At 40.3% G+C, this 18,627-nt stretch overlaps 1 protein-coding gene across 2 annotated transcripts in view; it reads right to left on the bottom strand.

The window, feature by feature from the left end:
* Positions 1-17,721, bottom strand: part of LOC149153464 (uncharacterized) — a 371,159-nt gene extending 353,438 nt beyond the window's left edge. For both annotated transcript variants that reach the window (XM_089440413.1, XM_089440412.1), the window contains exons 1-2: positions 17,277-17,721; positions 16,932-17,107 (exon numbers count right to left, since the gene is read on the bottom strand). In XM_089440413.1, coding sequence (XP_089296539.1) covers positions 16,932-17,107; positions 17,277-17,539 — 439 coding nt within the window. In that variant the 5' untranslated portion in view covers positions 17,540-17,721. The remainder of the gene's footprint in view (positions 1-16,931; positions 17,108-17,276) is intronic.
* Between the last annotated feature and the right edge of the window lie 906 nt (positions 17,722-18,627).

Genomic DNA, 18,627 nt, shown 5'->3' with positions numbered 1-18,627 from the left:
GTTATTTATCAATATAAATACCGAAATAAACACAAATGCAGCCTTCACACATATATAGATCAGCAACTGAAATAACTGAGACAATCACACAAGGGACACCGTTATTTTTGGACAATCATCCTCAGAAAAACCCAATGCGAGAAAACCGATGCAGCAAATATCAGGGTTTTATTATTATGCAGTTTCTGAATACAACTAGGGTGCCAGAAATGGCTCACCCTTCAGAGATTTTCCTTGGCAAAAGTACCTCTCTTCAGAGACAGATATTCCTACTGATCAGCAACTGGATGATTGATCCCACAGCAACTTCGACAGTTCCTTAGCTGGACAACGAAAGTTGCTCCAAGCTTCCTTCCAGAACTGTGTCACCATCCAGGGACTGCGTCACCCTCTACGGCTCTGTGTCTGCCTCTTAGCTCCCAATCTGCCCCACGAAAATTCCTCAACGCTGCCTCTTCAGCTCAGCGTCAGCTCTACAGCCCTCAGCGTTGCCTGCGTTAGCCTCTGCTGCCTCTAAGTCATCCTCTTCGCCCTCTGTGTCACCTGCGCTGGCCTCCTCAGCCTCTGTGTCACCTGCGCTGGCCTCCTCAGCCTCTGTGTCACCTGCGCTGGCCTTCTCAGCCTCTGCGTCAGTCTTGGCTGCCCCTGCGTCAACCTTACAAGGCTCTACGTTGTCTCTCCAACACTTTCTCTGCCTCTCTGATATGTATTCTCGGCCTTCTGTCGAACTACCCCTCGCTGCAACAGATCACTAACTCGATTTCTCAGCAAACCCTGCCCCAAAAAATCGAATTCTTGATCAACTTGGTGTGTCTCCAATTGACCCTCAATCCTCCTCTTATACTTTTCCTGTTGACGATTCAGCAGCCGAGATTAAGTCCCTAATCAACAACTAGATTAGATTTGGTTTGATCCTCGTTATTTAGAACTTTCTCACCCATATTATATTAATACACATTAATATTTTAATTTTCCTAAGTTTAGACTTAGGGTCTCATTAAAAATATTAATTATTTTAATATCTCTCCATCCGGGTGGAATTTTCCTGAACGATTTCTAGGTCTTGAAGATCTCATGTGCCTTAGCCTCTCCACCAATTTTCATGGCTAGAGCACATCCGATGCTACCAAAAGTCAACAATTGGTCCAAAAATAACTATGTATTTGTGTGTGTGTGCAATTATTCTTCCAGTATTATTTTTCTTCCGCAGTATTTTATTTGTGAAGGCTGCAGTGTATTAGCTTCGATATTTACTGTAGAATACAATAAATAATTTGTTCAGTTCATTTAACAAATAGAAGAAACTTAATCAATTGTTGCAGTAGGATTCGGGGTTTTCCGAATTTTCACATGGTATCAGAGCACAGATGAGCAGTCGGAGTGCTCAATAACAAAGGAGTTTCATTATTCATTGAGGGGCAGTAGTTCGAAACCCCAGAGGCAGCGCAGTCACCTTGGCCAAGAGGACGAATTCTTGAGGAGAAATTGATTTTTTCGAGTATGGGACAAAAAAATCCAATCTCTCTAGATCAAGGGATTCCAAAGGCAAAGGGAGTAGTGCAGTATTTTCGCAGAGCAGATCTCTAGCTAGACGTAGTAGTTTTGCAGTAGTTTGCTAGAGCAGAGCTAGCGTCGAGTGGAAGAAGAGCACACACTGAGGGAAAATTTTCTCTCATGGAACTTTGAGTTTCAGAAGTTCAACTTTCCATTGCAAATTGGCAGTTGCTGTGAGCAGATTTTCTCACTCCAGAAGGGAGTGTGAGTTGCAAATTCAACAGCCGAGCAGAGGGAAACAAGGAAATTTTCAAGGTTTATTTTTGAGTTTCGTAGATTTTGTAGCTTTGTAGAGATGGTCGTACGAGATTGCCAGAGGTGGTCGTGCGAGTTAGCTAGAATGCAGATATGAGCAGCAAATCGACTTCTAGTTGCCGGAGACAAGTACCAGAGGAAGTACGAGTTGTCTAGTGCGGGTTACAAAGCGAAGAAAGGTCCCAGTAAGGGACAAGGCTCAAAAGGAAATAATGGGGCACTAGATCTAGGAAGAGGAGTATGAGACTCCAATGTGCCAGATGGGCAGGATTCTTGAGGAGGTCCACCTCATGAATCAATTCCTTGCTATGAGAGCCCATAGCATGCAGTAGCAGGATGGATCTATGGCAGATGGTGCAGTCAGATGCCAGAGTGACCAATGTAGTAGCTAGTAACGGTCAGATACTGGACAACGCAGTGCAAAGTTGGCAGCAGTGTAGTTGGCATAGAGTAGAGTCAGTAGCAGTGCAGAGGCTTCAGTGACAGCGCAGGGTCTAGCAACAATCAGGACTCGGATGACAAATGCATCATACTGATCACAGTTGATTCAGTATTTTGGATGCTTTTCAGTTGTAGATGTTGCAATTGCAACAGCAATAGATGGAGAGGGAGTTGCAATGCAAAGGCAGTGGTGGCTGCAGTTCAATAGAGCCAGCAACAACACAGATGCAGGGTATATCAGAGTTGCACAGTAGTTGGTGGGCAGCAGCAGCCATACATCAACAACGTGACAGGGGATGGTGCAGAGACAGGGTGTTGCTTTAGCGGGTAGCAGCGCTAGAACACATTCCTCGCTAAGAGGGAGTGTTAGTTTTTTGTAGCATCGAATGTGTTCTAGCCACAAAATTTGGTGGAGAGGTTAAAATACATGTATTCTCCAAAACCCAGAAATCATTTCTAGAAATTCCACCTAGAAACGACTTAGTTAAAATAATTAATCGTTTTTTTAATGTTTCCTAAGTCTAAACTTAGGAAATTTGATTAATTAAAGGGTATTAATTAAGTCATGTTGAGAATCTCCTAGAAGAAGACATGGTTCAAGTTCTAGTTAGTCTTAGCCATCTATTATGTTTTAATCTTGGTCGTTGATGTCTCAACGAGAGATTATAAGAAGAAATTCGATGGGGGTTGGAGAAAACACTTGAGCCACCAGCAGTTTGAATTTACTAGCAGATCGAACTCCAAAGTAGCAGTGTTGAGTTGCTAGAGAGAGAGCTAGTGAGCTCGAAGCAGTGAGAGAGGGGCAGGGATAGTAAGGTCGGAGGAAGATTTTCCAGCTCCGATGAGTGCATTGCAGAGAGGCAGTGAGTGCCACAGAGAGGCAACACAGAGCCACGCAGAGGCAGCGCAATGCTTCAGAGGGGAATCTTTATTTTGCTGGGGAGAAGTAGTGATTCAGTGCCAGAAGCCGGAGAGAGAGTCCGGATGCCAGAAGGGTCCATCTTCCAACCAGCAGTTGATCAAATAGCGAGAGAGCAGCAGTTCCAAGTTGTGGGACGCAGTACTGCGTAGGCTGACGCAGGAGTGCGAAGGCAACAGAGAGCAGCTCATCTTGAGCCAAGGTCAGTGTCGGATCGCCAATGGGAGTGATATTTTTCTCACTAGACTTATTGTCAGTCATTTCTCTATATGGACTGCTAGATTTGAGCATCCATAGTTTTGTACTCAAATTTACTACTGCATAGTAATAAAACCCTCAGTTGTTGCACTGGTTTTCCCAAGTTGGGTTTTCCCAGGAACATTGGTCCAAAAATAACTGTGTATTTGTGTGTGTGCATCTATTCTTCCAGTATTATTTTTCTTATGCAGTATTTTATTTGCGAATGTTGCAGTGTATTAGTTTCAATATTTACCGTAAAATAGAGTAAATAATTTGTTCAAAACTTCAACTCATTTAACAAATAGAAGAAACTTAATCAGTTGTTGCAGTAGGATTTGGGGTTTTTCGAAATTTCACACTTCATATCTTTCCCATGGAGATATCATAGTCAAATATTCTAGTAATTGGATGTTGATTTCCTAGTTGCATCTCTCACGATCCCTTCTTTTCCTTATTCACATATTATTTTCCAGGAACTTCCAATCATAGTTCCTTTATCTTTGTCAACCACCTCATATTTTATATGAGGACATATTATGTTGATTTTATCTAGACAATATGTGACCCATGCCTTCATGTATTCTTCCAACGAAAGATATCTCTTACTCATGAGGTGGAGTATCTATCCTTGTTAGCTACGACTATATGATAACATGACCTATCTTATTAGACATATGCATACATACCTATTTTCTTCTTTTGGTCATCTAGACTTCCTTCGGCAACTTCCCTTTCCATGATTGAAAGTACTTCAATCATCTTGATTTGCTGCATTCCTTTGTCATCATACCATCATTCTTCCAAATAATGAATCCCATCCAGAGTGGAATTCTTTAGCGAGACACTTGCTTCTTCTAAGAGATGAACATTCAAATGAAGATTCCAACGGAGGATCTTGATTATCCTCATCTACAAATGCTCCATTCCAATGATGTATGATGAGTTTTATACTAGATGACTTTCTTCTACTCATAAGTATTACTTATGATTTCAATGAGGTTTGCAAGAGCTACTTCCTTTTAATGATGACTATCATAGACTTCTACTTCAGCTATCTTCCAAACTTCTTATGTTGATGTTATGAGCTCTAGCTTCAATGGTATGTAGTAATGATGTCATTTCTTAAACGATGCATCCTGTCATGATGTTTTTCTTCTTGACTGTCATGGTGGAGGCCTTTTTCACCCTTCCCTCCATGTTGCTGAGATCTAGTCATCCATGGTTTTACAAATTCCTTCTTCCATCATGTTTCTTAGAAAAAAGGCTCAGCCCATCCATCTTTACTTCTTGTACCTGCAATATTTATTGACAAGCACCCCAAGCATGATATATGATACTATTCCCTCTTAATGTCATGCTAGGGTTCATCCCTTCCTTGAATTTCTAACAAACCCTAGAATCATATTTTTAACTCTAAAGCATAAAATGCAGTGTTGTGAAAAGCGCGATCGGGATTAAATCGGTGCGGGGAACAAATCGGAAAAAATCGTTTGGTACAAAAATATTCATTTTTTTTCAAGTTTTTTAATATCTAAACCATCTACAACATAAAATAAATACATTGACACATAAATATGATAAAAAAACTAATATATAAGATGTTTAATATCATTTCTAGCGCTAAAATCACACATAACATTGAATCATGTCCTGAATAGTAAGTCCTGACTCCTGAGTCCCAACTCAGCCTCAAAATATCAACAAAAAATATGATAATGTATCTCATCATGTCATAATGTCATATACAATAAAATGAAAGTCTAATCCTATTGATTTCCTCTGCCCCTCTTGCGAGAAAATGCCACAGCTTTCCCTTTCCGCGCACGCCACTGTCCAAATGAGCAACTGAAAAACCAAAAAAAAGTTTATAAAATCGTGTTGCCCTGACCCCGCACGATTTTTTCAGTAAAAATCAGCAAAAAAAAAAGTAGGCGATTTTTTCGTATAAAAATCGCGATTTGATTGGCAAGCTGAAAAAATCGCGATTTAATCGCGATTTTCATAACACTAATAAAATGTACCATACATACCTTATGGTTACTTACCTTCAACGAAATGACTTGCAATTTTGGATGCCATTTTATGTTTTCGGGTGTGTGAGATTTGTTCCTTCATTCAATTATATGATTGCCACAGAACCCTTGTTCACTGACCTTGAATTGATGTCCTTACAGTTTAACAAAACTGATAGCTTACAAGTATAACAGTGTTTCTAGTGATGGTACAGTTCCAGCATTTGCTTGATGACTTAGACTGCTTCCTTAGTTCTTTCAAGCTTCTTCACAGTGAAAATATACATGAGATTGGTGACTGTATCTTTTGTGCCACATGAACTTGGTCACCACAAGATTTGAACTTTGTAAGTAGAGTAGAGTAGTAGTGTCACAAGGATACATCTTTGAAGATGAGATCTATGTTATCACAGAGATAGAGAGATCTATGATTCAAGCTTTCAGTAAGATTGAATTCTTTATAGAGATCAACCTTATGTATGACTGAAGGGAGATATGATCTACGAATCTGAATTTTCTGAGATGAGTATCATGTTTACGTATGCCCAGAAGAGGATCAGGTTTTGGGATCCTTAATGAGTTTGGATTGATGCTTCCTTTTGGAGTTTCCTTTACCAACATTTTTGCAAAAATCTCAGCTTTTGAATGAAGACCTCAAAATAATTATATTTGCCTCGAAATCTCGGGTCTATAGGTTTAACTTCATGTAATGGTGCAAATAATCCAGACTTCCTTTCTTCAAGATCTCGGCCTGCAACTTAATTTATTATGATTCAAAATTTTGGCTCTAGAGCTTGACTGTAAGTTGGTGCTACTTTTGTGCTCGATGCCCTAGATTCTCCACGAGAGAGGAATTATAGCCCAGAAAACTAAACCTGATCTTTTCGGTCTCCCTTCTTTTTGAGATGATGGAGTGAGGTTGCTAATAAGTGCTTCAAGTGTAGAATCCTTCAAGATGATGATGTGATCCTTGTCCTTATATTGCTTTTAGAGATGAGAGATCCTTTTTTATGATTGATGTCCTTGATGATCTTTTAGTGCTTTGATCCTTGAGTGTCCTTCTTCAAGCTGCCCTGCCTTGACTCATTACCTTAGCTTTGATACCATGTTGAGAAATCTAGGGGCAATAAGTGTAAATGATTTCTCTTGCTTGATAATTGTTTGTGATGTGATTTTATTGCTTTAGATTAGCTTCTTCTTTTCAATTGATTATTATTAGTGTTTTCTTCATTAAAGAACTACCAAATCATAAAGAACAATGAGACAAACGACACAAGATATAGGCAATCAGCCATGGCCAAAACCTCTCCAAGCTTGAGAGGAAAACCCACGAGATTCTTCTTCTTATAGAATCTTCAATTGACCAATTCCAAGACCTAGACCCTTGACCAACAGCTCCTCCCAAACCAAGTCAACCTTGCTACTTTTGTCAGGTCAAAGATGGCTACTTCTTCCTTGTCTTCAATTTCGTCCCTTTAACACTTGGGAGTGTACCTTCGACCTTCCTTGTTGCAACTTCGGCTCACCTGCAACTTTTCAGCCCTAGCTTCAAAAACCTAGACCACACGTGAGAGAGGAAATGAAGAGATTTTCTTTTCTTTTTTCTCTTCACTGTGAAAATTCCTACCCCGAAGGAACCCCTACTGCAGCAAATCTGAATCTACTTCACCTACTTGATTGTTTTTAAATTACATTCATCAAGTTATTCTTCTAAATATTGAAGCAAATTACTTCTGCAGCCTACACTAATTAAATATTTGATCTCATGAAACAGAAAACAAAGCAAAGAACAAGATACATAGGACACACTTATTTTTGGACACAATAGTCCCCAGAAAAACCCAATGCCGAAAAACCAGTGTAGCAGTTCTAAAGGTTATTATTATGCGGGAGAAATAATTGAATACAAATCTAGGATGTTCATCTAGCAATCCTTTACAGAGAAAAATATTGGCGGAAAAATCTGAGTGAGTTTTACCTCACTTCATCCGACAGAATTTCGACTGATCCAACCAAAGACTGGCTAACCCCGGCTATTTCTGCGTTGGTCGTGCGTAGGCTCTGCGTCAGCCTTGTGTCACCTATTCTGCCCTCTGCGTCAGCTATCCCAGTTGTTCCGGTTGTTCCCAACAGTTCTAGATTCTGCGTGACAGACAACTTTTCTACTCTGCGCTGGCCCTTCTGGCTCTGTGTCAGGACTGCGTGGGCCCAGACTGGCCCAGTGTCAGCTCTCCCGGCTACTGCGTTGCCTCTCTGCAAGCTCTCTTCGCCTCTCTGTCAGTATTCTCTAGAAAGTCCTTCTCCCAGATTCTCACTGCCCCTCTATTGTTGAATGATCACTTAGTTTGAATTTCTCAGCTTCCTAGCCCCAGAAATCGAACTCTAGATCAATTCTCTCTCTCTGTGTGTGTTTCCAAATGAACCCCAAGCCTCCATTTTATACTTTTCCTGTTGAGTCTTCAACGGTCGAGATTAAGTCTCTAATCAACGGCTAAGATTAAAACATGACTTGATCTGCCTTCTAGATCATTCTCACCCATATTTTGATTAATACCCATTAATATTTTAATTTCCCTAAGTTTAGACTTATGAACTCCATTAAAAATATTAGTTATTTTAATAAAATACAATTCGTGTGGAATTTCACCAAACGGTTTCTGGGTTTTTTAGAACTCATATGCCTTAGCCTCTCCACCAATTTTCAAGGCTAGATCACTTCTGATGCTACCAAAAACTAACACTCCCTCTTAGTGAGGAAAGTGCTCTAGCAACAATGTCCACCTGCATGCTGATCTGTTTCTGAAGCACCTCCTTTCTGCATTGTTGTTGCCACCAACACTATGTTGTTGTTACTGTACCGCTACCCATGACACTGCCATTGCCATTGTTGCATTTGTACTACATCTCCCTCTCAAACGCTGCATCTACTATCTTGCTAGCATTGTCACTACTAACACTGCATCCGTACTCAGTTGCTAAGAAAAGCAACTGAAAAACATCCAAAATTAGCTAAACTTAACTGTGTTCAGCATAATACAATGAAAGTTGGAATTTGACTGCTATTGATTTTGACCCTCTGAATCTTTTGCGCTGCTGCTGACTCCTACACTGTGCCAACTGCACTGCTGTCAACCTTGCTCTGCGCTGATCAGTCTCTGGTCCCCAGCTACTACATCTGTCCTCCAAACACTCCATTACATCATCTGACACTAAGTTCATCTTGCTATTGCTGAATCTTGGGCTCTCGTAGCAAGGAATTGATCCAAGAGGTGGACTCCTCAAGGATCCTACCCACATGTAGTCCTCCCAACTACAGCTGCCCCATCTCCCTCCTAGAGATGCATGGGCATTCATGGCAAACTCATCCTCATCAATCTTTGTTGAAGCAGCCTTAGGATCATGTTTCTCATCCTTGTCCTTTTTCTTCAAAGGACACTAGGATGCATAGTGGCCCATCTCGCCACAATTGAAACATTTCACCTTCGAAATGTCCTCCTTTCGCTTTGGCTTCTATTGTCCCTTCGATGCTAGAGTTGCGTTCTCCTCCTCCTCCTTCGTCTTTGTGCCACTCCCACTGCTGCCACTGAGGTTGACCTTCACTAGGTCCCTCCTTAACTCCTCCTGTTGAAGAGTCGCCCACATCTCCTCCCATGAAGGTAGTTTTTCTCTGCCCAATATGCTTTGGACAAAAACTTGCCATTCATCTGAGACTCCATTCAAGGCTATCCTCACCATCGTGGTTGGCTGAGGAGTGGACCCCACTGCAGCAAGCTGGTCTCTAGTGTCCTGAAGACGCTGAAGATAGAGGTTCACCCCTTCTCCTTTTGCATCAAAGTCCGCTGCAACTTCTGCTCCAATACATCTTTCGTTGTTCAGAAGAGCCTTCATACAGAGAAGACAAGGCTTCCCACATCTCTCGGGCTGTATCCTTGCCCTGCAAGTGTGAGACCACATGATCTCGAACTCCATCAAGAATGAGCCTCTTCGCCTTCCCCTGCTCGGTTTTGTACTTCTTTTGATCGTTGTCAATAAGAACAACTACAACACTATTGACGTAGGTCTCGAGATCATATTCCTCCAGAGCAGCTAAGATTTTGGTCTTCCATATGACATAGTTGGAAGCACCTTCCAACCTGTCCTGATCTCTGAGCCCATGCAATGCCATCTAACCCAACTGTCGCACTGACTCCTCTAGTCACTGCTCAGCAGGTGAGAAATTCGACTTTTTGGCGGAAGATTCTCTGAGGAGAAAATTCCCCTTCTACATGTCTTTGTTCTTTTCCAGTGAATTTCTGCCCAGTAGAAACTGCGCTGAGGCTCTGCGTCACTCCCTCTACCTCTGCAAGCTCACAATTCGGAAATCGTACCTCTCTGTCGACTCTCACAGAGAGAGATTTCCTCGGAATCTCTGCTTTCCAGGCAAGGACTGCGCAATCCCTTCAAGGGGATTCGAATTGCTACCAAATGCCTCTCTGCTCAGTGCTCGATCTGCCCTTCCTGTTTCAAAATCAATGCTCTGATGCCATGTGAAAATTCCTACCTCGAAGGAACCCCTACTACAACAAATCTAAATCTACTTCACCTACTTGATTTTTTTAAATTACATTCATCAAGTTATTCTTCTGAATATTAAAGCAAATTACTTTTGCAACCTACACTAATTAAATATTTGATCTCATGAAACATAAAACAGAGCAAAGAACAAGATACATATGACACCCTTATTTTTGGACACAATAATCCCCAGAAAAACCCAATGCGGGAAAACCAGTGCAACGATTCTGAGGGTTTATTATTATGCAGGAGAAATATTTGAATACAAATCTATGATGCTCATCTAGCAATCCTTTACAAAGAAAAATACTGGCGGAAAATCTGAGTGAGTTTTACCTCACTTCACCCGACAGAATTCCAGCTGATCCGACACAAGATTGGCTAATCCATGCTATTTATGCTTGGCCCTGCGTAGGCCTTGTGTCACCTCTTTTTCCCTCTGCGTCAGCTATCCTGGTTGTTCCGGCAGTTTTGGCTATTCTCGACAGTTCTGGATTCTACGTGACAAGCAGCTTTTCTGCTCTGCATTGGCCCTTCTGACTCTGCGTCAGGACTGCATGGCCCAAACTGGCCAAGCGTCAGCTCTCCCAGCTACTGCGCTGCCTCTCTACAAGCTCTCTCCGCATCTCTGTCAGTGTTCTCCAGAAAGTCCTTCTCCCGGATTCTCACTGCCCCTCTGCTATTGAATGATCACTTAGTTCGAATTTCTCAACTTCCTAGCCCCAAAAATCAAACTCTAAATCAATTCTCCCTCTCTGTGTGTGTTTCCAAATGAACCCCAAGCCTCCATTTTATACTTTTCATGTTGAGTCTTCAACGGCTAAGATTAAGTCTCTAATCAACGGCTAAGATTAAGACATGATTTGATCCGCCTTCTAGATAATTCTCACCCATATTTTGATTAATACCCATTAATATTTTAATTTCCCTAAGTTTAGACTTAGGAACTCCATTAAAAATATTAATTATTTTAATAAAATACAATCCGGGTGGAATTTCACCAAACGTTTTCTGGGTTCTTTAGAACTCATGTGCCTTAGCCTCTCCACCCATTTTCAAGGCTAGAGCACTTCCGATGCTACCAAAAACTAACATTCACTGGGTTTGCTTCTTCTTTTTAATGAATTCAATCCTCAAACAGTCTTTCTTGGCACCAGAACTTGACTCCTTTGATAACACTACAACTCAGCTTTCCTACAATAGATAAGAACCCTGATTTTCTTCACACGTGTGAGTGTAGGAGGCCCAAAACAGTCCTAAGCTTCTTGATTTTCCTTCACATCCTTCGTTGTTCAAGAGCCTTTTTATCTCCCTTTTTCGCTCTTTTTACTTGATCTTCATTGCTTGATCGAATGCAACTCTAAGTGAGGCTGAGTCCTCCCTTTTATAGGCTTATTACCCATGTAATTACGCCAACATGTCCTCTTGTGTAGGCCGACAGCTCCTTTTGAAGGCCGACTTGCTAGTAGCACTTGGACTTGGTCGTGGAGGGTCTTTTAACTCTATCATTGACTCAAAATAAATTTCTTTACATTATGTAACATGCCCCAAATGGGTCTTTCATACATGACAATTACCTAGAAGCTCTTAATTGGAGCTTGACCTACAAAATAAAATTCCTTGAGCATGAAATCCATGCCTCAAGCATAACAAAATAATTTTATTCTTCTTCTTTACATCAATTACATCATGATTACATATGTCATTATGAAGACCGAACCTAGTTACATATTTCAACATGAATTAGAAGACTTCCCTGCTTTCTTCTACGGAACCTGCTTTGAAGACATGTTCTTTCCCACCATGCTCTGCGAGTCCACCACTTAAGTCATAAGTTCCATGTACCTTGTGTACTTGGATGTCTGCTTCTTGATGCTGGGAGACTCAACTTTCTTTGATCTCCATTAACCAAATCCTTTGCCCACTTGGCTCAAACTTTCCCTATACTAGAAGTCTCAGACTAAGTGGCTACCTCCAATCGCCCTGGGCTATGGTTCTCATCATCATCATCCTACTTATCATCCCAACTGCCAACTAGCTTAGACTAAAATTGTGATACTGGTTGAGGCTCCATCTTGAGATCTCTATCCTACTCTCACTCAACCACTTCTTCTCTACTCTAAGCACCCCCTGCTTTGTTGCTCAAGGTTGCACCTGTCTCTACCTGCAACTTGTAGAGATTCTTCACCCTCACACCTATCTGCTTCTTACATCTAGAAGCTAAGTGTTGGAGGTATGCCTTACCTCTGCTGAAGATGATATCATATCCCTTGTCCTCAAGGGTAGCTACCGAAACAAGATTCTGCCTCAATCCTGGAACATAGAGAACATCTCTGAGATGAAGAGGATTACATAACTCTCTCTAAAAACTAAGTACCAACTCCTCTAGCTGCATATTGACCATCATCTCCTAGCTCAATCTAAAATTACATGTCCATCTCCTTCAGGTGGCTAAAACTCTTTTGGTTGTCGATCATGTGGAAGGATGATCTTGAACACATCTGCCAGGGATTTTGCCTCCTCTTCTGTTGATCGCTGCAACTTCTACTCCCTCATAAAGTGTGCATCTCCAGCTCCACAATATGCCACTATCAATGATCGCAGCTCCTTGTGTCTCACTAAACTTTGGCTCAATGATCTACCCCACTAGCAGCCCTCTGGCTCCACTAAGAAGTCTACTCATTAGGTCTTCTGGATCTGCCCTTTTATCAATGGTTTGGTCACCTACAACCCACTGAATTAGGGCTCCACAATTCTGCATCCTAACAGCTCATTAATCCTTTAATGATCACTGTACATGAGGAATTCAAGGACTACCCACTTGTCAATATTTTGGCTACTCCAGAATGTTGATCTTAATTTTGTCCCATGCTCTGATACCATGTCGAAAATCCACGAAATTTTGATCTACTAATATGAGCAATCGAAATAAAATTCCTTCTCACATAAACACAAAATTTCTCTACTAGATGCAACATAATAGGAACAAAAATAAAAGCACAATCACACAATTCAAAAACAGAATTGTCTAGGGAACCCAACTGGGAAAACCCTCTGCTTGTTATTGAGAATTCTATTGAAGAAGGTTGAACAACGAATCTTTTACAATACAATAAAGTTTCATTAGAGAACAACCATGTTCTCTTTGTTTACACTAAATTGGAACACCCTTGCTTGCACCTTGATCCCTACTTCCTAACCCAAGGAACTTGTCCTTCTTCAAACTCCCACAAACCTCACCTAGGCTCGTTCTCGTTCTCTCACAAGCTCCACGCATAAACTCATGCTTCCTATTGCTTGGTCTCACCAACTCGTGCTCACCAAAACAATGATCAATGATGTGCCTTTGCTCCTTCTTTATAGCAATTTGAATGGCTAAAATTAGTGAATTTCTAATTAAGGAATGATTTTGTGATTGATTGAGTTAGCATGAGTTAACTACTCATGCAACTCGTCCTATTTCAAGTCAACCACTTGAAACTCAATCACTTATGTTTTCCTTAATCAACTCCCACTAGAAAATCAAAAACTCGGCTTTCAATTCCAACACATCAGTTAATTGCAACCTAACTTGTCCTAATTTTTAGGGACTGGATCCTAAATTATAGGAACTTGTCCTAATTTATAGGGCATCTCCTAATTTTTAGGAATTCGAGTCATGCAGAAGAAGGGACATGTTCTGGCTCCTTGATTAAGACATAAATCAAGGAACCCTTTTCTCGTTAATATTTTCAATAGTTGATAGTGGCAGATTGAGTGGCTAAAGATGCAAGCATTCTGAAGTTGCAGAAGTCTTGTGAGTAGCAGAAGAGGAGGCAAAGGACCTACCAGATGTGTTCAAGGTACGTGGACTGAAAGGGCTATGGAGCGCTACATCAGCAAGTAAGTCAAGTGTACTTTGTTCAGGGACAGATTGGTAGTCATAGGTTGTTGACTCCAAGCCCTAGTTTTCCTTGTATCAAGGCTAATTGTAAGGGCCATGATCCCTAATATGGGAGCCCTGCGTTTATTGTATTAAGATTTGTAATATAACAAGTTTTGGGTTGAAAAATTGTCTTGTTCACTAGATTGATTCACTACTGTATATTTTCCGTTGTGCAAAATGCTTTTGTTGTGGCATTTGAGTGTGTTTGTGATCTTGATCTTAGACATAAACCTGATTCTGAAGTGCCGTGGAAAAATCAACAGGCTTCACCAAGAGTGAGGCAGATCCCAACTTGTATTACACACTTGTTGGAGATGATCCACTGATCTTTATGTTGTATGTTGATGATCTATTTGTCACAGGGTCAAAGAAGCTCATAGAGATGTGCAAGTGAGATCTTGCAATATAGGTCAAGTTGAAGGACATCAACATGATGCACTATTTTTTGGGGTTGGAGGTGTGGCAGCAAACAAGTGAGATTTTCCTGGGACATGGAAAATACGCAGATGATATCTTAAGGAGATTTGGGATGGTGGATAGGAGACCTATGTCTACACCTATGATCACCAATTTAAGGGAGTTTAATGCTTCAAAGTCAAAGTTGGTGGATCCCACTTTGTACAGGCAACTAATAGGTTCCTAGATGTATTTGGTAAATATTAGACCAGACATATGCTTTGTTGTGAATACCCTAAGGTAGTTTATGGTGGAGCCAAGGAGGGGGCATTGGGTGGCAGCAAAGCATGTGCTAAGGTACTTGCGAGGTACAGTGGAGTATGAGCTGAGATATGCTAGGAGTGGTGGACTGCAATTGCAGGGCTACACGAACTGAAATTGGGTTGGGAGTGCAGTGGACAGAAAAAAGCACCTCAAGGTGCCACTTCAACTTGGGATCAACAGTGATTTCATGGTTTAACATGAAGCAAAGTTCAGTGGCACTTAGTTAAACAAAGGTCAAGTACATGGTAGCAAATTTGGCAAGTTGTGGGGCTATTTGGCTTCACAAGATACTCACAAGATTATTGGTCTAGAGTTGAATCCCATTGTGATTCACTGTGATAATCAGAGTTGCATCAAACTCAAGGAGAATCCAGTGTTTCTTGACAAGTCCAAAAGCATAGAGATCAGGTACCACTTCATCATAGATGGTCCAGAGGGGAGCTCTAAAGCTCTAGTATAACTCCACAAAAGAGCAGGTTGCAGATATTCTCACCAAGACCCTTGTGAAGGTAAAGTTTGTCTTCTACGAAGATAAGCTAGGGGTGGTGGAAAATACCTTCCTCGCTAGGAGGGACTGTTGATGTTGATAGCTCGGACACACGCTTCTGCATAGGCTAGGTGTCATGCATGCAAAAGATGTCCAAAAGCCTCTTTAGGTACTTGCATATGTTGAACAAATGACTTCTATGATTTCTTTCATAAGTTTAACTTAGGAAAAGCATATTAATTAAGTAATTAATTAATGCCTGCTATTAAGCTAAGATTTCTAATGAAAACTTAATTTAATTCATTTTAGTGAATTAGATCTAATCTCCATTGTTGATCTAGGTGGGTTAAGATTTAATTCTAGCCATCCATCACTTTGGATATTAAGGATTAGCGATTTGGCTTAATGAAAATTATAAAAGACGCCTATGCATGGGAGAAAGATTTTCTCAATAGAGACTAAAGAGAAGAGAAAGGTGTGCAGCAAGGTGATTTCGGGAAAAGGATTTGACGAGGCCGAGTTTGTGGAGAGAGGAGGCCGACATTTGGAGAGGCCAAGACTTGTGAGGGGCCAAGTTTTTTCTAGCCAGGTTTACACAAGGGAAAGAGGATGAATTTACCTAGCACACAAAGGGCCATACAGGTTGAGGAAAAGGACGTCGAATTTGCAGGAGGAGGCAGAGCTATTTCCAGAGCCACAATTTCTAGTGGCCCAAATTCTTCAGGGGGGCGAAAATCCAGGTTATATTGTGATGGACTTTCTGTGTATTCTCTGAGGGTCATTTTCCCTATTAGGGGAGCCCTAATTTTCTTGAGTAATAGAAAAGTGAAGGAGAATTTGTTGGGAAAATTTCTGCAGTGTTTTGTGACTGATTTTATATTAAATTTCCATTGTGAATTATTTAAGTTAAATGCTACTTTATTTTCTATTCAACAATTTTTCAGAAAAATTAATTTGTTGGGGTGAATTTAATTTCTGGCTATAAATTGCTGAAAATATTAAATCAGATCTAGTATTGAAAAATTAACATGTCCAAACATACAGTGAGTTTTGAAAGTGGTTCTTAAGGTTTTATTAGAGGCTCAACAGACTGATCCCAAAAGTCGTAATTGTCATGGGCTCATCCATCACAGAATTATGATCTCCATTCCAGAAAACAATGGCACAAGCAAGAACTAACAGTTTCGCCAGTCACAAACTGAACTCACATTTGTAAAAGAATTGGTAAAAAAATTGTTTTAAAATGTGGAAATGTGACAATGGAGAGAACAACCTAAGTAATAATAAGTTACCTGTGTGTCAATGGCCTGAATATAGTAGTTAGTAATGTCGACCCATTTGCAAATTACTCTAACCGCTTGGAGAAAGCTCAAAGGAGGATTCCGAGAAGAAGAAAATCCCAAAGGAGGCCAGAATTGTGAAGCTCTTGAAAAGCCTTATCGGCTTTGATACCAAATGATATATTTTCAATCATAGCAATGCCAAAGATACTCACATACAAGTAAACCAAGGCACAAGTATGCAATCATAAGAAGGATTATTGACGCTATAAACGTTGTACACTTATGTGTAACAGATAAACATGATTACAAATTGCAAGAGAAATCATGTTTTAGGAAGTCTCAAACAAAATATAATAAATAAGGTGACCGGTCATTTTGTACCATGTCACCCAAAAGGATAAACTACAAAAATGTACTAAAGAACAAATATAATACATACTAGACCAAGCTTCATCACAGTTACATTACATGGGTGTATTGTGGGCTGTGAGTGTACACACACTGTGGTGTTCTTCCTATATTCTAAAGTATAGAATCTTACCACTCATGAAACAGAATTGGAAACCCGCTTTCTCCACCAGCTTTGCACTGAGAGCATCAAAACAAGCGGGGCCTTGGTGTAGTCCTGGAGTCTCTAAAATCCTTCTCAACGCCTTCGCAGGAGAGTCTTTAGGAAACCCGTCATTGCTACCCAATGCTGAAGTTACTGACAGAGTCCTACCCACAATGCCAATAAAATGAGTGACGGGATATTCTTATTTTTAAACTTCCTTGACTTTTCGTCCTCTAAATTAACTACCAGCATTCAGTCCTGATTTATTTTAAAAAAAAAATCTTTTGTTTATAAAATCTAGCCAAATTTGTTGAGTGCAGTGAGGCATATTACCTTTTTGCGCATTTTCGCCAGGTTTTCAAAGGAGTTCTTAGACCTGTACTCGTATTCCAAGACCCACATGAGAAATCCCTGATGCTATATTTTGAGGCTCCGTGATGGATTGAACTGAAGGGGATAACTGCAGAAAGTACATTGAAATTCCTGCAGATTTCATGTTTGGAGGGCGAGGGCCAGGAAATTTGCATAGAGTCGCAAGTATAATTTAGGACAAAAGCAATGGAATCTCTGCTACAAAATGCGTGAGCTGACAGCATGTTTGTTGTTGTGAAAATAGCGTACCTGCTATTTACCCAATTTCAAAACAGAAAATGAACTGAGACATATACAGCCCCGCATGGTTACTCCGCTTCCACGAAAGAGTTGACCAATGGTGAGGATACCACATCATTTTTCTTCGTAACTTTCATTTTCCAACCTTCTCATGAATATCCATTAGCTTTGGAAAAAAAGACAGCAAGTAAAAGGTAGATATTACTAGAAAATATATGATTGATACTATTCGAAAATATAAAACTTATTATAACCTGGTTGTCAAACCAACAGTGAGGATAGCCATCTCTGGTTGTTATCTGCTAATGCAGGCTGACTCATCACCATTATAACCTGGTTGTCAAACCAACAATGAGGATAGCCATCTCTGGTTGTTATCTACTAATGCAGGCTGACTCATCACCATTATTCAAGGAAAACCACGCCACTTGGAATAACTGGTTGGTGGCCCATAAGGGGCAGGCTTGAATGTAGATGAGCTCTTAGTCAAGCAAAAACAGTTTTAGGGCGCCCAGTTCGACAATATATGATATTCATGATATCATGAAAGAAAACTTATATTAAAAATATTTTCACATAATTGTATAATGGTGAATAAATTTATATTAAAAATATTTTCACATAATTGTATAAGGAGTTGTCTACCGAGGTGGAGGAATTGCCCGGATGGCGAAAAGTGGCCGGAATCCAGGCAAAAAAAATTCAAAAAATCTTGTAGAGGCAGAGTTTGAATCGTGTTTTTGATGGTGGAAATAGATTCAACACCATCAAAAACGTCTAGGACACCTAAAATTTTGAAGTTTAACAACTATAACTTGGACTTGCAAAAATCCTTGCCGGATTTTCTCTAAATATGACCGAAATTTCCATAACTTTTTGGGCAACTCCTCCGACTCATTAGACTATGGCATTGTATAATGGTGAATAACGATGATGAGTCACTCTACGTTCATGGATAGCAGCTACATTGGTTATATTTATTGTTGATTAGTTATCCTCATTATTGATTTGACAACTGAGTTATGATAAGTTTTCCTATTGTTAAAAAAATATTGTATAGAAGGGAGTTTTT

The sequence above is a fragment of the Pinus tabuliformis genome, chromosome 9, assembly GCF_031772625.1.
Source record: "Pinus tabuliformis cultivar Carrire ecotype Pingquan chromosome 9, CPIR1, whole genome shotgun sequence".
In the NCBI taxonomy this organism is placed as follows: domain Eukaryota; kingdom Viridiplantae; phylum Streptophyta; class Pinopsida; order Pinales; family Pinaceae; genus Pinus; species Pinus tabuliformis.
Note: the sequence above shows the minus strand (reverse complement) of the source record. Positions and strands in the feature narration are given on the sequence as shown.